The sequence below is a fragment of the Acanthopagrus latus genome, chromosome 5, assembly GCF_904848185.1.
Source record: "Acanthopagrus latus isolate v.2019 chromosome 5, fAcaLat1.1, whole genome shotgun sequence".
In the NCBI taxonomy this organism is placed as follows: Eukaryota; Metazoa; Chordata; class Actinopteri; order Spariformes; family Sparidae; genus Acanthopagrus; species Acanthopagrus latus.
In genome coordinates, this window is record NC_051043.1 from 9473584 (window position 1) to 9494981 (window position 21398).

General features: G+C 41.7%; 1 protein-coding gene across 5 annotated transcripts in view; it reads right to left on the bottom strand.

Annotated features, from left to right (window-relative positions):
* LOC119019073 (probable E3 ubiquitin-protein ligase HERC2) overlaps positions 1 to 21398 on the bottom strand; it is a 300235-nt gene that overhangs the window by 209249 nt on the left and 69588 nt on the right. For all 5 annotated transcript variants that reach the window (XM_037097301.1, XM_037097298.1, XM_037097302.1 and 2 more), the window contains one exon: positions 17384 to 17496. In XM_037097301.1, the coding sequence (XP_036953196.1) occupies positions 17384 to 17496 (113 nt within the window). The remainder of the gene's footprint in view (positions 1 to 17383; positions 17497 to 21398) is intronic.

Here is a 21398-nt window from a genome sequence, read left to right on the forward strand (position 1 = left end):
GACCTGATTGGCTGTATTTGTGCTGCTCTGGCAGGAGAGGGATGCTATTGAGGAGATGTGAGTCAACCCCTGCTGCTTCCCCTCCGTGGCTCCACTATCATCATATAACTCTGGTCTTCTATTCCTCTTTTCCTTTGCCTTCTTGTCCATCGTATTCCTCAGTGTTACAGCATACATATATCCATCCATCTATCTAACCATCCACCGATGCCTTTGTCTAACACCTTACTCTCTGTCAATATTGCCCTTTCCTTCCCTTCATGTATGTGCCTCAGTTGATACCTCCAATCCCTCCTTTACCACACTCAACCTCAAAGGCTAGATTCAGAGGATGGACCTAAGAGGCCAAGTCTTGTCACGGGCACACAGTGAAAGTCATGGTGGCATTAACTCACCGTCACTGCTTCACACAATCACAAGGGCTTGGCTCATCTGAATGCCATATATGAAATCTGGATATGGGGTCACATGACTGGGGTATGGCAGAGTCCCTCTCCCTAGTCGGCACTGGTTCAGGTCCAACAAATTACTACACAGACACGGCAGAGCCTCTCCCACCTGCTCCCCAGCACACACTCCTACATAGATGTGCCCACAGTGGAGAGGCACTGGGATCATTAATAATTCTCTAGGAAAGGCTGCTCCATCACTACTGTTCAAGACATATTTGGATAGGCAGCATTATTTAGGTCAGTGCTGTTTATTTGGCTACAATTGTCATTACTGTCTGTAAAATTACACCAAACACAGATTAAATGTGATGAGATATCAAGTGACACCTTTCTTTAAACCTGTTTTTGGTCCATTTGGTGTGTTTGTAAAATAAACCATGTCCCGAAAGCCTGGATGATATATGAGTTTGGAATCATCTGCCAACAATCCATTTTTCTGTCATCGCCTCTTGGACTTTTGCTTCCCTCCCTTTTTTTTCCATGCAGAACAAAACAAAGACCATTTTGGAGAATGGCCATCTGAAATAAAAATCATCTCCACCCAACCATCTAAGCATGCCAGTTAGTTTCCATTAAACCTGTTTAACTAGCGGCCCACATAGCATGGCCCAGGACAACATGGCTGGCTTGAGGCAGTGTATAGGGCAGAGGGAGGGAAATAAGGGGAGTGAGAGTTCAGGGTCTGTGCTTCACATCTGTTCCTGTATTAAAGGCATATGGGCCGGGCCGGGCCAACCACTCATGAGCATTCATGGAGCCCCGTCCTGAGCCCAATCAGTGTTGATGGGGGTGATGTAATGGACCTGCGTTGGCCTCCCTTGTCCTCTCAAGCACAGTGCAACCGCACAATCCTGCATAGTAGGCCTGACAACATGCCAGCTTGCTGTCAACACCTGCCCCTCAAACACTGGTGGGATGAAGGGACACATGCAGGGGGAGTGAAGGGATAGAGAGGGGGATGGACCGAGGTAGAAAAATAGAGAGGGAGGCAGGGAGAGTAAAGGTGGCCAGTAGGAGCACTGCGATCACAGAGGTCTGAGGAGAAAAGAGAGATAAATGGAGCAGAAAGGGATAGGGGAAAGGAATAAAAGAATAATTGGCTGTTTAAGAGACCCCTGCACCACTTTTTTGGAACAGAAATAACCACATCGCAGCTAGATCTCAATCCAAATATAGAATAAATGTTGGCACTGTACTTTTCTCCATCATGGATTTGTTAGTCTTTAAATTACGTTGTTACTAATATATTTTTAGCCTCTTCATGCCTTATTCTGACACAAAGGGCCACAGGCTGGAATCCACCCCAGGCCGCTGCAATGATGACTCGGTCAATGCACATAGGGCACAAGCTCTACCAACTGAGCAACTGAGGCACCCTGAAACTTTACATTTCTTTATGTTGCAACTTCACATTTCTTTGGTTTCTTCAGTTTCAATTTAAAATTTCGGTAATGCTATGCTTACGGTCTGGTTAGGTTTAGGCACAAAACCACCTGTTATGGCTACAAAAAGGTAATGTATTGTCTTACCTGGTTCTGTTGCCACAAGCATGGCTGGAAATTGCCCCAACATCTGGTCAAAATATATGATGTTGTTGTCACTAAAATGGCTGCAACAGTGGCTGCTAGCATGCCAGCCATTTAGCCTAGCTGACCAGAACCACCCCCTCCACCTCCTGACATACATGCATTGTGAACATTGTGACATGATACATATTGTAGATGATATGTATGACACATACAAATTTGAAAATTAACATGCCAATATTTTATTCTGGCAACTGGGCAGTTGTTTCTCTTGATAGCAAATAAACCTAGCATACCAATAAACTGAGCTGTATTGTTGTTGTTGTGTGGAAATGCACCCAATGCTGCTCAAAAAAAAATGTCTATATGTTGAGAATTTTTTGAAGAGCTGTTGACACACTTTACCAACTTGGCAATGTCTACTCAGTAGACATCAGATCACATGCACCTTGTGTCTGGCTTACAGTACTTAAAGCCAGACAGAGAAGGAAAAGCACAGTGCAGCGTATGCTGTGTTTTGTCGGTGTGTAACTGTGTGGCTGCATTGTGATCAGAAAGAGGTTCTCTAACCTACTCTGTCAGAAAATTAGGAGCCCGTGTAACATGTCCCTTCCACATTTATCAGTGACACCACCATGCTTGGACCCACACAATTGTGTTTTCATCTGTTCCCACAAACGACCATTTATCTTGGTGGTGTAATGGAGGAGAAGTTAAGGGAAGGGAACAGGATCAAGGGATCCTACGCTTTGGTGGACAGGTATGGCGGTGAGGAAAGGCCAGCCTGGATGCCTGACTTGGTTGACTGAGTGCCATCACGGGTGGGGTCTAGTGCGTTGCTTGGCTTCTCAGAAGGATAAGGTGTAGTCACTATGTGGTGACCCAAGAGCTTGTCACAGGGGATGTAATGAGGTCAGATTACAGGCTAGTCCACAGACTGGCTGCAAAAGGTTGGCCCATAATCCCACAGTCATTAAAGGAACGCTTTGTTAAAAGTGGATGGAAGAGAGGGAAAAAGGAGACGGAGAGAATGAAGAAGAGGGGGGAATATAAGAGGTGTGTGGGGGAACTCAATAACACTTGATTCGATATGAAAAGCCTCTTGTTGCCACCCAGGAGAAGCCCGGCTAGGAAGGATGTGAGGGAAGCCAGCCGAGAGACTCCTACAACCAGGAAACAAGACATGCCTTGTTCCGGGTTTAAGGAGCAAACAGATTAAGATGAATTGATGCAAGCTTAGTGACTTTGGAGAATGGGGGAGAAAAAACGCCCACAGATCAATAAGGCTTAGGAAGCAAGCAACCAAAGACAGAATCTCCACTCACATTCTGGAGGATAACACTCAATGAAGGAAAGGGTCTCAGATCTCGTATATCCCTACAAAAAAAAGGTTTTGGTGTAGAATAACAGAATTAACAAATCTAAAGAAACAGGAAAAATAAGATTTTAAACAATAAGGTCTTCAGGAAAATGAAAGCATTTAAATTTTCCTCCAGCATAATGTACACTGTGGCGGAGATCAGAAAATTATTTCTGAAAGTATGCATGGCACAATAAATTTTAAAAGAGCAACAACAGAGCAAGGTTCCACAATTCATACAGGTCTTTCATATGAAATGAATTTTCTCAGAGTTTACAGGTTTGGGGTTTAAAAATAAAGTGCCTGTACTAACTGTGTGCACTAAAAAACATGAGGGTTTTAACATAAAGCATATGCAAATCACACCAAAAGTCCTATTGCTAGTAAGCTAACATACACATCCAGTGTCCCACAGTGCACTGTGACAGATCCGTGCCTAAGCCGGCCTGGCGGGGCCTGCGCCCTCATGTTTGCAGAGATCAGAGAGAATCATCTGGGTTAACATGGTAATTATACGGCAAAGCCTTGCTATCTCAGGCTGGATCTGATACTGTTTTCCTCCTCTCTACTCGGAGATCTCAGGCCTCCAGTCAGGAGGAGCGACAGCCGTCTTCCAGAGCTAATCCCTCAAGAGGTGTTCTACCACTGTCAACTTAATGAAAATGAACATGCTGTGAGTGCAGGCATTTGATTACACAAAAGTCATGAGCATCAAAAAATGGTCTTACCCCCCATATGGCCCCATGTACTGTCTATATAGACAGGCTTGAATGAAAGTCAAAATTCCTTTCCTTTGTCTAGAATTAATGGAAGACAGATGTGTAAACAGTGCAGCTTACTGTTGATAACTGTGATAACTCAACAGAAATAGATGTAATATTGAGGATGTATAACAGTGAATATGAAAAATGCATGTGCATGTCTGATCTGTTAACGTTTTCATGAAAATATCTGAACCAATGCATGTAGAATACCACAGTGTTTGGTGACCTCGACATCTGTTGAAACTGACCTAATGTGCGTTCCTGGGCCTCGGTCAGGTGATTCAATTAAAAAAAGGAAGAAATTAGCTGACCCCCACTGTAGCTAGTGAAACCATTGTCTGAAGCAATTATGAAAGGACCACTTAGAATAATATTTAGCCACTTTATATAACCAAGTTCACTGTGAGGATGTTCATGTTGTTTTGTGGAGGAAGAACACTTTAAATAAAATATATCTAACCGCTGACGGTGCCGCAATTTTCTTTGCTGCTCACGTGGGGTAAAAACAATTTGCTGCTAACCTCCAATCAATCAATTTCAATTTAGAAAAATGTTGCTCGACAATACAATACAATGAATGATAAAATAAATTATCACTGTATTAACTACAGTTTCGGCTAACAAAAAAAAAAGAACAGTTGGGCATTGAATGGCTATGACTGTTATTTCCCAGTATGTTTGTTTATGTTTTTCTGTATTTATTGTATTGTGTATTGCTTCTGTGACCGCAGGTGTGCCCTCTAACCCCAAAGTCATTAGCCTTTGCTGTCTGGGTCTCTAAACTGCACCGCGTTGGTGCAAAACACGTGCAGAGAAAGAGACCGACAGAGAAAGAGACACAGAGAGAGCGGGAAGGGAAAGAAGGCTCCAGGGCCAATTACGACCCAGAGAAAACAAAGGGCTATATTTCAATGATTCCTCCAGCTGTGCTGTTTATGAGCTGTGTGCTTAGTCTCTCTGTGACCTTCACCTCCACACTTGCCCTCTCTGAGGGAAAACAAGCTAAAATGCCCTGATGCTCAATCTTTCATTTCCCCTTGTTTTTTCCACTATTTCCACATTTTTTTTCCTCAGTTAGTTGCTGAAAACATATTGCGTGATTCAGAGTTCTGTTAATATGTGTTATTTCACAGTCTTTTACTGCATTGCACTTTTAGTGCCACCTCAACATCCTTCTGTGCTATGTCTGAAATAGCCTTAGATATGAAAGTAAGAAAAAATATGGACTAATCTCAGGTTTAATGGCAAGGCGTGTGTCATATGTAACCTTTATAACTTTGCTTGTCAGTCAGCCCCAGCACCACCACACATACACACACATGCACAACCATTACAGACCTCATAAGCAGGGTCTGGGTATCAGTCACTGTGGCCCTTTGACAGGTCTAACCTTCCCAAGCGGCAGGATACACCATCTTCACTGCAGTCCTATTGACCAAAGCAATAAGCCATTCTATATGGTGTATTAAAGTCATTTTCCACATGCTACCTCAGCACGATCCATTGTTCATGCAAGCTCCTGCTGACCATGAAAAGAGGTGAAAAGAAAAAAAACCTTTCCTGTGCTCTCAGACCAAATTGCAACACTTTGCACGGTTTACGTCATTTAAGGAATAACAACTCAGCAGGAAATGTTTTTTTTTTCCTTCCTGACTTAAAAGGTGTAGTCATTATCACGGTCACTCATGAGGCAATTTTGGATTATAGACGGGGAGACAGAGGTCCCAGAAACAGCCCCACACTTGAAGGTATATGTCCTGACAACCCAGAGAGCATGTTCCATTTATGTTCTCAACAATCCAGTCTCCCATTTCATTCCTCTTAAATTTGCAAGCAAAAAAGGGAAAAGGAGGGGCTCTTTTGTTGGCAAGCAGTGGCTGTGTAATATGTTGAGGCCATCTGCGTCGTCCGGTGGCTGCTCTCCACTGCTCCCTGTGTCAGAGGTGCTGTTGGAACCGCTGTGTACCTCACCCTGGCCTCTGCTGAAATCAGCTCTAGTCCGGGACCATGTGACAAATGATTCCAATCTAGGCTGAGCGCCCTTGACTTGACCCTGACCGCTGTAGACAATAAGGGCAAGCTCAGTCACTGGAAAAGATGTTCTGCGCTAATAAACCCGAGTGCGGACCAGAGGTAGCAGTAAGCAGACGCACGGCAAGGGGGGGTGGGGGTGGACAGGGGAGAGGGATCGGGAGAGTTCAGGTTCTGACCTCTCAGGTGCAGGTTGATAATGAGTCTCCCTGTTTGCTCTGTGAAAATGACCTCAGAGAGATGAAAGGATCCAGAGCACAACAAAGAGCCCCATTCTCTGTTCCTCTGAAATGGGATCATTCTTGAGGATTGGCTTATGAATGCACTTTCTATTTCACTGCTTTTAAAAGGGCACTTAAGCCAAAATACAAACATGTAAAAGTAGTTGGGCTAGATGCCGCCACACAGCCACTGAAACCAAGCACACCTCCTCTCAGACCCCACACATTCAAACAAAACAGCCAAACGCACACATAAAAGCAGCTGCTCACTTGCGCACACACGCATGCAAGCTCAAACACAAACACGCACACCGACAATATCCCAAATCCTGCTTGTGCCTCCCCTTGTCTCCTTAATAAACCCTATAAAATGAGTGTGCTCTTGCCAAGCTTGGTGCCGTAAACATGCCACTCCAGAAAGGTTCTGGGCATCCCGCTAGTTATGCTAATGAAACCCCCACCCTCCTCTGTTTTTCACTCTCTCTTATCCTGCTGGCACAGCCTTCAGTCTTCCGCAATACACCACTCCATTGTCAGCCCCTGCCCCTGTTCTGCTGGCATCAGACTAGATAATACACAGCAAAACGAAGATCCAAGAACCCTTGTAAAAAAACATGGCAAGAGAATAATATGGTTATTATTTCTTTGAACTCAAAACCAGGCCATTGTTCTTCATTTTTGTGCCCCAATTTGTAGCAAAATATGGTACAAAATATGATTATCTCAACAATGTGCATGCATGGACAGCTAATTATAATGATATAAACAACGTTTCCAAGGTAAGTGATGGCGGAGACACAACAGGAGGTCGTAATGTATTGAACAAAATAACCCGGACATCCGTCTGTTGATCTTTGAGTAGTCAAAGTTGTTCACAGCCAGGAAGTAGAGGCAGGGCTTCTTGTAATGCCGATCCTGGCATAGTAGAGGGTATCAGCAGGTTCTTTGTCATGGGGACTTTGAGGAACTTAGTGTTGAGAGGGGAAAGTGCTGGGCACGACAGGAACCACAGAAGTCTGCTGAACTCTGCTGAGTGTCAATGTGGCAGCCAGGATTATACTGTCCCTCCTCTGCTCCAAAATACAAAACCCACTTGACACTGCAGCCAAAAGTTTTGTTTGTGTGAATCTATGTGTGAGTAGGTGTATAAGAATGCACATTTGTGTGTCTCTATGAGTGTGTGTATGCATGTCTGCAACTTCAAGGCCCTGTGTGCATGTGGCTTTCTCTGAGTTGTTTCAGTAAGCCATGCCACTGACGTGGATTTGTGGCTTGACTGCAGAGGAGTTTATCACAGATAATTACATAAGAATGTGCTGGAAAAGGAACAAACCACGGACAGTCTGGGCTGGCAGATGCTGAGCCTCGGCCTACACAGTGCCCTGTGCTCCCTGCACTCCAGCCTCACACACTCCAGCCCCCACCGAGCGTCTCTAAGCTTGAAAGGGCACCAGAGAAAACACTGAAACACTGGAGAGCCCAAATCAGCTTCTCTCTCATGGCTCACCCTGCACCTTTCACACACATAACGCGAGTTTACTACATACACAGAGGAATGTGTTTGAAAATAAACTGATAATTCTATAGCTTAAACAACAAACATTGATCAATAATACAGAAAATAGAAAGATAATCTTTTCACACATTGTGTGAAAAGCTTGCAAATCCATTTTTGCTTTTCAAAATTTCCACTTCTTACACTATGTATTAAGCTTATTTTATTTCCAGAAGAAAACAATGTGATATTGTTTTTGTCAGCTGATAATGTTGCATGAGTGGAATGTGAACAGTGGTGTGTCAGATAGGGAACAAACGATGGCGGGTGAATCCGCTCACATGCCAGAATAATAAAACACTCTTCTCCAGCAACCAGAAATGGTTGCCAGCAGTACAATAGAAAAAGAAAGAGATGCAGTACTACCGTAAACACATGATTGAATGATCTGTCAAAAGGATAAAAAGCACAAGACAAACTTAGATTTGTTAGAGGCACACTCACTCATACATAAAGACTACCACCACCATTAAATGTACTCAGGGATGTGCACACTATGGCAGCAGGTATAGGAAGCAGTTGTGGGTTTAATGGTTTATTCTGTATTATGAAGCAAACCGAGAGCCAAGGGACCATTGAGATGCTTTTTGCCAGGTTCCCTCGCTTGTACGCCACCATTAGAAGGAAATTATTTCTGATCACTAGCGAGCAGCTCCTGAATCGAATGAGTGACCCCAAGGTGAACATGGTGCTATATAGCCCTATTGGAGGCTCATTCAGCCATTCATCCACTGTAGACATCATTACTTCCATATTTTACAGGTGTCCAACGTGATATGGCTGTTCTGTGTGTGTGTGTGTGTGTGTGTGTGTGCGTGTGTGTGTGTGTGTGTGTGTGTGTGTGTGTGTGTGTGTGTGTGTGTGTGTGTGTGTATGTGTGTGTATGTGTGTGTTTATGTGTGTGAGAGAGCAAGATTGTGAGGCAGAGAGGAACGAGGAAGATGGGCTGTAAAATGAGGCATATATTATCTGAAAAACTGGGATCAGGTTTTTTTTTCATATAGCAGTGTAGCAATAGTACATTTTTATTGTGATCTGAGACTAAATATCTTAGATATTGTTATATCTTGATATAGCATGTGGTTTTTGTCTATACTGGTATTAAAGACTGCACTGTGGAAAAATGATGTAATTGCCTGAACCACACTGTACTACTTGTTCTAATACAGGCCTTTATATATATTATAGACCTTATATCCACATTACAGATGATTGCAGAACTCCTATTTATATAATAAATAGTTATTCATCTTGTATAACTCATTTCAATGATGGAGTGTTACGCAAAAAAACACACTGACAACTAAACAAACACAATTCAATTATCAGTTATTGCAATTAATTGAAAGTTGTGCTTGTTTCTCCTGAGAACAAAACGCTCAGTTTTAAGTCTTGTTTTCCAGATTGCCTTAAGTGTTCATGTGTGGTGGGAGGGGGCATGTCTCTGTTGCTGATGGTGTGTTCCGTGTGGGGCTTTATCTATGTGCTGGTGTGCTGAATTGGAAATGGAAGTTTATAAGGTCGCTGGCAAAAACTCTCTCCTCTGCCCTCATAAGATAATGAAAACAGCAAAGCGGGAGCTAAAATCTGACCACTGCAAAACTGAAACTGCACGGAGGTAGGAAGATAAATAACCTTGTGTACCAGCATAGTGAATTCTGGGTATCAATGCCTTTTCAATTCACTTACTTTTTGGAATCATCAAGGTCAAAAGGCAATTTCAACAGCCACTGAAATAAATAAAACAGTTTGGCAGCAAATTAAATAGAAAGGGGAACAAAGCCATGCCTCCAGCAACTAACAGAAAAAGCAAGGGTAGAAAATCTCACATGAAAGCTAATTTCAGATAACATCAAGCTTTGCCATTTGACTAATTGGAACACACTTCACTCCTCACACAGAAATGCCATTAGCACTAAAAACATTTTGTGTGAAAGACTTTTGTCGTGCAAAGCATTATTTTCCCATCCATGACAGCAACCAGAAGCTACTGACGGTAAACATGTTAGATTAATCTAATTGTTTGTTAATAATTACAATACCTTAAAAGAACACTGATTGAAACAGTTTATTTTCTCCACTGTCTATTAAAAGCCCAAGTGCCATTCTTAATCCATTATGACATGTTTACAATATACAAAGGTCCGTCAGTTTTTCCTTTACTCACTTTTGACAAAAATGCTTGCGCTGAGAAACAAATGCAAGTATGTTAGTGTATGTAAGTTCATCATATATCTTTATGAACGACGGTTATAATTGGCTATTGCTGGATGCTGCACTTAAGAGAATATGAATGTTGTTTGTTCTGGTATATTTTGTGCTGTTTATATTGTTCCCCTTACTTCTGCAGGCATTTTTTATGTGACGTTGGCTTTTAGATTCAGACTGTAATCTGTATTCATTTAGGACTATGCACAATAACAGAAGCATATGAAATGCTTAAAACAATTCACTGTTGGAGCTGTGCATCACCAGCGTAAAGTGTCTGCATTTGACGACCTGGGAATGAGACTCAATAATCAACTTGTCAGAACTGTTTTCTCCACCTTACATACAATTGAACTTCTTCTTACAGGGAATTGTTTTTACCTGAAACTATAGCCACAGATATTTAAATATGTCTGATTACAACAGATTTTCCCAGTAAAACAAATTTCCAGGAATGTAATTGCCGGAAATGGAAATCCATGTGACAGGGCCATTCTGCAACACAGGACTGATTCCTTTCAAAAATGGGACATCTGCAGTTGTGAATATCTAAGTTTGTATTCTATGAGTATAATACAAACACCGCTTTTTTCGTCCTCAGAAAAGTGCATGTAAATAAATACAATTATATTTCTCTGGCAAATTTGGTACTTAATGTCGCTTCCCATTTTTAGTGCATATCTCTAATGGAGGAATACAATTAGTTAAACCTGCTAATAAATGTATGCATTCATTAAAAGAATATATGCAACATACATAATTTGGGTTTTGGTCATGTTATCACAGATAAAAAGTTCATTCATGAAATCTGCCCTTTTCTGGTCATTTATTTCTCTGTATCCATACATTTCTGGGGTCTCCCTGTTTATAACTGCAGTTTTTTAAATTTGTTTTCATTCTACCAAACATGTGAGAAGATAAGTGTACTGTTTAAATTTGTGACCACGTGATAGTGAAGAGTGTCAGGCACAGCTCAAGGTTATTGTCTTAGCCTGTTTCTAGTTTCTGGATTGTGATCTCTCTGCACATATGTTCGAGTCCATCCCGACAAACCACACGGTATACTGTATACTTTTTGTTCAAGGAACTGGTGCAGTTTCTTGATAAAAAAAAAAAAAAAAAATGGTGACAACAGTTTATTACTGTTTAGAAGCCTCCTTCTGAGAGCAACACAAGCACATATGAGAAAGAGAGTAATGATATGCTTTAGGTCAATATTTTACACAATGATGCATTTTGGGAGGCACACCTCTGCAGGGCATGTGTGAAACAATGGGTGTCATAACTGCCCTGTGCAGCTTATTAATCTTCCCTCGCCCTCTAATCAATCTGTTTCTCCCCTTGCAAACACTGGTTACATTCCCGCGTTAAACGAGAGACCATCTTTCACCGTGGCACAAAAGGGTGGCTCCAGGATGGTGATGTCTCTCTTACACGAGGCAGCCAGGAGTAACAGCACAAAACGACTTCCTAAGGATGTTTTTAAATCAATGATGGCAAGATTAAGCAGGGAAAATGTTACTGAGAGCTGATCTGTTGTCAAGCTTGTATAGCAGAGATTCGGAGGACATTGCGTTTTTCTTTCCATGGCTGATACAGCGGTGTATGAATCAGCTAGAATAAGACAAGTCACTCATTTATTAAAATGAATTTGGCTTTTTTTCATTATTTCAAAGCCAAAAGAAAAATAGGGGGCAATTACATATAGACTATCTAAATTAGAGTTTAATGACAAAACAAAGTCAGTCAGATTTGCAAAGCTGTGACACAATGGTATGTTTTGTCTTTATAAAATCCAGGCTGGATTTCATTAGGCATGTCCAGTGAAACAAATGGTGTCATGCTTACAACTGGGAGCCATTTGAAAGGTATGTTGTGAAGTCATACTGCAGTGCTCAGCTAAAATTATTCTATACAGTAAATGACAGCAAAGGGAAGTAGCCACTATTCTTGTTATTCCCCATTGTAAAGTCATACTGCAGCAATTATTTAAAATCTTTGATTATCCTCAGAGAGGCGATGCAATCATGGCTGAAAATCAATTTCAGGGACATCAGGAAGAATCAAAAAGCTAGCAGAGTGCCAACAGGGCCAAGGGCTTGCGCGAGAGAAGAGAAGGGATTTTTTTTCTCATCATCGTTTCGGTTTTTCCCTTTGCTAAGGGTAATCAGCCAGCAGCACCAGAGAGCTTGCTGTTAGTCTGAGCCAGATCCTGATCCTGTTCAGAGCTGCTAGTGATGTAGAGCCAGGTAGCATCCAATTAGTGCTTAGTGTAACTTAATGCAAAGTGCTGGCACTCAGCACACCGAATCCAACTAGTTGTCATAGAATTTCCACGCTTCTGCTGTCAAATTCATGAACATTTGCTGATTTGCTTTGCCTTCTCAAGGCACCATGAAGTTGAAATGAGACATTTCCATCAATGCTGTGCCGTGTATGGCCATTTTCTGCTAAAACAGATTGGCCTGATTACTGATGAGACAGCAGGCACGTCAGTGGTGGCTGCTTGATGCTTATTGACAACTGTGTTGCTTTAGAACCACATTTACTCCTTTTACATATAGAGCAATTTGTAATGGCACAGGTTCCAAAGCTCTGTAATGGATGTAAATCCAATGAAAAAATTCATTATTCATGATAAACCAAGAGCATGTACCATTTTTAGTAAACAAAGCTGGATGTTGAATTTCACACTTTCTTTATGTTCAATCAAGGCGAGCGTCTTATATTCAATCAGTTTGGACTTGTCCAGATGCTGGACTTAACCCTAACAGCTGAGAGCTGATCAAGTCCAATAATTACATATTTAAATACAGCATGAAAAGGCAACCCCACCCTTAGCTGTGTTATTCATAGCAGGCTGATTTGGTAGATGAAACACTGAATGATATTGCAGAGAAATCACAAATGGCTAATATCTTATTTGTCCCCATTTCATGTATCTCAGGCCCCTCCATCTTTATTTACAAGCTTCTTTTCCTTCCTTTTCCTTTTCTCTCCCTGAGTGTAGACAGCTGCGAGGACTGTCTCCACAGACTGCGGTCTCTGGCAGAAGGCAGACAATTGAGTTTTGGAAGTGGCATGGAATGAGACAAAGGGATCATGAGGTGGTTTCCTCCCTCTGTCTTCCTCCCCATCAGGGCTCAACGGGCAGACTGCCCACTCTTTCATAACAGCATTAGCAGAGACTACGCAGCAAAACAGTGGAAAATCCACTCCACCATGTTTCCTCATCAGCGATGTCTTCTTGTCGACCTCCACCTTTGTTTCAGTGACTTACATCAATATGGAAGATGAATATGGGCCAACTTCTGAGGTTAAGCCAAATTCAACAAGAGACAAGCTTGTCAACCATGAAATCGTCTTTACAGATGGGAGTATGGACAAATTTTGATTGGTTGGAGGCACTTTCATCCCTGGGAAATTTCCTGACCTTTATTTTATGTTCCAGGCCATAAAGAGCAGGTAAAACGGTATCATAACAACCAGTATAAAGGAAAATGGTGGTCTATTATCTTCCATAATTCCTCTCTGGACATCTATCATCATTCACCCTCTACTCAAGCTACCCAGCAGTTGTCACAGGACACCCCCATAGATGTGCAATCTGTAGCTTCCCTCTTTGCCCTTTCATGGTAATACCTCCTGTGACACAGTTGGCTCAGCACCCTTACACCGACACACACACACACACACACACACACACACTCTGCTGTTTGACCTCTGAGGTTCAGTGAGAGCATTAAATACCAATTAGGGTTGGGACGGGCTAAGCTGAGTCTGAGGTTGTAGCAGGGCCTTGAGGAGGCCTGTGGGAAGCAACTTATTGGTCCCTGGGCATAAGTGTGAATGCGTGTGTGCGTGTGTGGGGGTGTGTGTGTGTGTGTGTCTAACTGCTACTAGTGCTGTACACCTGGTTCATACCGTGTGACCGTTTGCGCAAGCGACTGTACTCAATAACGACATCAATAGTGTAGACAGACTCCCTATGCATATCTTCCATACAAACATGTATAAATACCACATCCGGACATTTCATTTAAAGTTATAGTCAGGTTCCTTCTTCTACAATGCTCTGTAAAGTTGGTTTCCATTCAACTCATTTTCTATTAGATCTAGCAAAGGATTGAGCAGGATTTGTTTATTCTACTTTAACAGATATATACATACATATATATGTATTTTTTAAATAAACAATGTAGTGTTTTTGTATACTGCAGATGTTCAGACAGTGTGTCTAGATAAATTACCTAATGCTTACACTGTAAGACTTATAGCTATATGGCTAATGGCTATATGGAAATTTGGAGAGGTGCAATTAGACATCTGAAGTAGGTTGTTTGTCTCAGTTTGAGGTGATTTTCTTCTTTTGCAGCATGACAAATACTATTTTTTTAATTTGCACCATGTACAAAAGTACTACTCTCTGTCTATCTCACTCTCAATGTGGCTAAATTAAGACAAAGTGGTATCACTTCTGGTGCAACAACAAACCAAACGAAAAATGTACAGAAATGCAGTAAATGTAAAGTAGTGAAGTGCAGTCTCTGGAATGCTCCTTTAATGTTGAGGATATGCAGTATCTCTGCTGCGTCCATGGCTACATTTTATAACAGATGTTTATCAAGTGTTTCCCTCTTTTCTTTTGTTCTCCATGATATTTTTCATTTTGTTCACATGGGTGTATACTGTAATAACTCAGTTTTATGTTCAAAATAAAACAGCAACACAAGAGAAAGAATATTAACAAATGCTCCAAAGGCTACCCTCTGAGAAATATCTGTTTTCAGCAGTGAATCTTGAGACTGTGTGTGATGATCTGCTGTGGTTATCTGGTGGTTTTAGAGTCATGCCCTTTACTGTCCCTCTGCTATTTACCCACCAGACACACACAGCTTGATAAATGTTTTCTCTGACCTTCTAAATTTGTTTTCCTTCCTCTTAACCGTGATTTTATTTCCCTTGGACAGGCCAGACAGTGCCTGTGTATGTGTGTGTGTGTGTGTGTGTGTGTGTGTGTGTGTGTGTGTGTGTGTGTGTGTGCGTGTGTGTGTGGGTGTGTGCGTGTGTGTGCGCATGACTGTCTACTTATTTGTCTTTTTTGCAAAGTATAAACAATGTCCATCATGTCCATATCAAGAAAGATACAATCTATCCACTTCTTACTGCGAATGACTTCCATCATAACCTCATGTCAATAAACCAACCATTGAACAAGCAAAGTATTGAAACAACTACTAATAGCAGGGCTCTGACAACCACTGACCATCCATCTAGTGTGTGTCTACTTCCGTCTGGAAAGGGTTAAAGTCGCCACAGGCCAGAGTAGAGTCAACATCGGCCACGGCTTGGCTGGCCTACCCTGCCAGATCAATATCTGCAAATAATAAATTAGCTCCCCAGAGGGGTCGCACTAAACCTTCAGCAACACTGCCCTGGAAAAGTCCACAATTGGTGTGTGCGACACTCAATAAGCCAGGTGAATGACTGTGCAGGGGCACATCTTTAGCACTCCATAATAGAAAATTAATGGTGCTCAAATCAGTGCTGAGGGCACCCTGAGGGTTACCTAATAGGCCTAGTTAGAACTGTCATCCCTCCCAGAGTCGCCTAAAATATCACATGCAAACACAGGGAGCCAAGAAGAGAGAGAGGAATGGGGGAGATATGGATGCGTGCATGCAAGCCTTTGGGGGTGGGTGGTTGGGAGGGTCAGCAGGGGGTAAGGGTGTGTTGGGGATGAATAAAACAGAAATAAGGACAGGTAGCAGGGATCACCACATTTGGTATTGATTAATTTAGTGAGAAATGTTATTTTGAATTTGGAAGTGAACAGAAACTAAAGGTGTCAAACTTAAATATCATAATTAGTCATTTTCACTTGATTTTCACCCCTGACTGAGCTGAATGCATCACTGTATGTTGCTTAGACTGTTAGTCACCATTTTTATGAGCCTATTAGCTTGTTTTTAGCACAAATCTGACTTCCATTCCTCCTAACTCCTCATTCAGTCCACATTTGGAAATATTTCTATTCATCTCAGTACAAGAGAAGAGTAAGCACATCATGAGTTCATCTTATAAGAAATTCTGTGAATCAACACTATGCTGTTGCTATGCATTTTGACCGAAGTTCCTGTTTGCGTGTTCCATTCAACATTAATTCATTTGATCACATTTTTTTTTTCTCACAAATTTGTGTGTTCATTTGTGTATGTCAGATATCATCTAATTCAGTCTGACTTAATCTTATAGAATAATTCATGGCTGCATGTACATAAAATCCATTTCAATCATTATGGCTATAATACGGTTTCCTATTAAGAATCAACCACAGAAAATGATCTACCGATTTTCTTAACACCTCACCAAACTAGATTTTAGAATGATCAGATTTAGAGAAATTGCAACCAGAAGTAATCAGAAGAGAGAGTAGAACAACATATCACTTATATTCTTTGTCAAAACTGAATATATTAGCCCTATTATTTGCCTTTTAAACAAACCGTAAAGAAAACAAATCTATCAAAAAAAAAAAAAACTACATTAAAACAAACAAATGAGATGAAGCTTTGTGAATAACACAGCCACACTTATGCAGCCACATTAAAAAAAGGACCCACTGCAACTGAAAAGTCATTTAAAGTTTGCAGTGGGGAAAAAAGTGAATCCTGGAAATACTAAGTAGATGATCAAATATGATGCAGAAATTTGCAAGTATATCATATTGGCTGTGTTCAAGCATAAACTTGTCCAATACACAGAGCTGTTTAAAAGCAAATCTATATGCCCAACAGGCTGGTAATGAGCCTTAAAAGCACATCTGATCACTTATTCCAGCTGGTTTATTCCCCTTCTACACAAACACAACTATTGGGTTCAATAAACATACTTCATATTGATCCTGAGCCACCCGGCAGCACATGAAGCTCTCTTACCAAGCTCAACAAGATTTATTACAACTTTGCATGCTGAGCAGAAATGAAGAGACACGCAAACACACAAGCATGTGCGCACACACAAACAAATCCACCCCCATACACACATAGTGAAAAGGCAAAGTTTAAATACCCAAATGATTTCTCATCAATGTGCCCCACACACATGCACACAACCTTTCGATTTTTTCCCTGACCCTGATTTGCTTATGCATTAATATCAGGGGGGTAGTGGCGTGTGGGGAGGGGTTTGCCTCCTCATCTCTCCTCCTATTCCCCTCAGGTCTGGACTTCGGCAAACTGTCTTCTGCATTGACACTGAACTTACCCACATGCCGCCACACGGCCGTCCTCCAGCGCGAACAGAGTGTGTCGCTCTCCGCAGGCCACTTGAGATATTTTCAGGGATGATGGAAGGTTCTGGAACAAACGCGGTGCTAGCTGGAAAAAAAAAAAAAAATTAAAGTTCCCAGTGAGGTGAAGAAACACACTGCATCTCTCAGTTGCTCTGTAGTTAAGTTGGTGTACTCCATCAGCCTGGCAAATATCCCAAAGACAGCCACAGCTACAGCAGATCCTCTGTGTAGATGAAGACAGAACAACGTGAACAACAGAGAGAACAAGAAAGAAACAGCATTCTCCTTTATGGTGCTGAGCTGTGTAGATCTGATGTTTTTAAGTCCCTGTGTGTATGTCTGTCTGTCTGTGTGTGTGTTCATGCCAGTGCCACAAAGAAAAAATGAAACAGCCTATGAGAAGAAAAGAAAGCCTGGTTCCTCATCATGCGCTTGTTAGCTTGTCCAATCTATGGCAATCAGCACAGTCCCAGGGGTTGAAAGACACGAGATGCCGGGGAAAGAGAAGCCGAGGCTGAGGAAAAGATCAATACTGCACTGTGAAACAAGAAGTGTGGGCTATTTACTCTCCATTGATCTGATGATGCTGGAGAAACACCTCACTCGGCTATTAAATTGAGGGTATAAGTCTACGATAGGGGGCTGTTTTTTCTTCCTCTCTCTTTTTCTTTCTCTCTTTCTTCACCCCAAGGTCAAGAAAAAGCTAAAAACATCCACAAACAAACAAAAATGGATCGCTCTGGCCAGAGAAAGTAATTAATCTGCATTAAAATGCCAAGGGAACAGGCACTAACTACCCATCTTAAGTGAAGTTTTGCTCAGGGCGACAAAAGACCCAGGACAGAATGGACTACTAGAGGACACAGTGATAAATACAAATAGACTGCTTATCTTTCCGCAGCACTGGAATTGCACCTACATAAAATAATGAAGGATTTAGAAAAATAAATAAAAAAGACAGTAAAGAAAAGGTTAGGCGGGCCCTAATGAAGGCATGTTGGTTTTAACTCCTTTCATTTAAAGGAATGTTGTGATGATTTAGCTTGGTATCATTTTCAACAGATCGATATTTTTTTTGTCTTAGAATTGGTCTCACTAAATGTGTTTCAATAAAGTCTATAATGACATTTAAAAGGTTAGAGCTACTATGTCAAGGTAGTTTATGAGATCCCTGAGCTGGAAAAAGGTTGTTCACTGGAAAGATCATCACTGGAGCACATTTAAACAAAATCATCTGTAAACTTATATCCAGTGTCTAACTTGTGTAATTAGCTGACATGTCAACTTCATAACATTACTGAGAACAACGGAAAAAAATGTTTCCCCACAGTCTTGACACTGACATCATATACACCAAAACATGGAGGACGAATGTAGACATTTAGTTGATGGTGAGATAAGTTAGTATGAATTCACAATTGCATATACAAATTTAAAACTGTATAAGTTGTAACTGTTGTCAGTGTAGGGTGACCTTTATTACTTACTAAAAGTTGTTTATTAGCATTGACCTTGAAAACTAGTAAAGCAACATTTAAGTGCTTTTAGGGAATGTACTGGTGCACGAAAAAGTCTGTGACATTATCAGTTTGTAATACGAAGCTGAAACTTCAAATAGGTATTAATACATTGTTAAACACTGAAAAATAAAATACAACACACCCTCTCTTTAGCATTTATATAATCACACAATGACCTCAAAACTCATAAACATACCGAACTCGAAAGTATGACTTCCCATCTCGGACAGTGGGCCCATCCAAGAAGCACCTGAATGCCAGGATGTTTTTCTGTAATGCTACAAAGCTGTTCAAGATTGTTGTTTTATCATACTTGTGACAAGGCATGTAGATGTGTTTTGTATGCTCAGGTACATTTGAATTTGGTTCTGATGAGGAAATAAACCACATGAAGATACAGGATGAGATCGCTCTAGTTTCACAGCCAGGATGATCTAACACTGCAGTTGTCTGGTGGAAGAGTTTCTGACATCCAGATATTTTTCACGGTGTGAAACTCTTTCCCTCTACGTCTATATTCGCCTTTATTCCTCTCCTCAGAGGAGTAGCCTTATTGACTGTGTGGCTGTATTACAACAAGCAGTCTCTAATGACTCCCTGAAGACCTCTCTATCCCTACTGCCCGCCCTCCTTCTCTCTCTCTCTCTGTCTCGCTCCCTGTGTCTCTCCTTCTCTGCCTGCTCTTCAGGCTCCAGTTCAGCAGCTAATTAACCCTCTCTAATAGCGTAGATTACATTAGCTTTGAGCCGCTCGCACCCTCCGCCGGACTCGCACTGCCACACAATGAACCCAGCCTTGCTTTACAAATCTCCCCCTTCACAAGAGCACAATTATGAATTCAAACAACTTCTTATCCACACTCACTCATCCAGGGACAGAAGCCCTCCTCTGCAGCCACCCCACTCCTCCCCAGCCACCCACCTCCATGCAGGGAGTAATGAGAGAACTGAAGAGAGGAGACCACACAACACGATGGCCATGAGGGGAAGAGGGATAGGTGGGGGGAGGCCCTATTGGGTAAATCAGAGAGGTCACTATAGGTGTTTCATTGGGTGAGCCTACAGAAGCTCTGTGATAACCCTCCATCTTAACATTCCTATTCAGAGCAGAATGGGATCTTAATTACTATGGGCGGATGGAGCAAGAAGGGGAATACCAGGACCAAATGGAGGTTTGTGCTTTAAGTGGTCAAAGAGTGGGAATTAGACGCAAGAATGAATGACTTAAGCCTCTGGAAGCTGTTTTCAACACAGTGTCAAAATAGCCGGGGAACTCATACGTATAATGAAGACTTTAGATATATGTTTTTAAGTTACGTTACAATAGGTTCCAATCAGCAATCATTTCTAAAAAGCATTCTTGTTGGAATAGGAGACTATCTCACAGGAGTCAGCAGCCCGGTTCAAGATTATAAGAGGATACTGTGGTTGGTTAGTCATCTCTAATGCAGTGTAGCTGAGCTGTATAACACTACCGCTACTATGACACTGCAGGAGTCCAACCACACTGGGAGAGTGTTCAAACCGATGGTGCACCTCAGAGCAAAGGAAAGAACGCTGAATCAATGAGGAAAAATACATTTTTGGAATCGGAGGTTTGTTCCCTCTTATAATACTTAGAGCACTTAGTGGTGTTTTATGAATGATAATGAGATGAGATATGGCTGTAGTTTTAAAAAAAAAGTAATAAAATATGGAAGAAATGGATGTAATCTGCTATGTCTGAATGTAAATTGGTACATTTGTAGTGAAAGGACATTCTCATGTTTCTTTGTCCGAACAAGTAATTTTCCCTCCGTCCCTCCTCTGTAAGGCTTGCCATAGCAGCATTTTCTGCAGCACAGAGCACTCTCCTTTCTATTTCAATAGGACAGCTCATTTGCTAGACTCCAAGCTCAAACTGCTGACTGGGGTTTTCAAGGCTGTGTATTTGTGTGTGTGTATGTGTATGTGTGTGTACTATCGTGCGTGTTCTAAAAGAGAGGGAATAGGGGGAGAAAGGCATGAAAGAAGGATAGGCAAAATGGAGGGAAAGAGTGGGAGAGAGAACACATTGTATCATTAAGGTACTCAGAGATCATTAGATATATAAGGGCACTGCTATGCAAGGTCAGGGCTGCTGTGTTTTTCTAGGTCGGCAGAGGAGCAGTAAAACCAGTCTAATCAGCCGCTTTTCTCTCCTCTCCCCTCTCCCTTTCCACCATATCGCTCCCTTCCGCTTCCATCTAGAGGTAGTGTGGATTACAGCCCAGTTTATCCATGCCCCTGTATGTATTTACTAACATTATCAAGGCTTAAGAGCCAAGGACACGGTAAACCGCACAAAAGGCAAAGAAAGCCTTTGAGCTAGATATTGGCCTCATTATGGGGTAAAGTTGTTGGCTCCCTGTCTCGCTCCCAGGATGTACAAGGCTGCTTTAACAGGTGCAGCACATTGCCTGACTATCCAGTATTTTTCATTAAGGCTA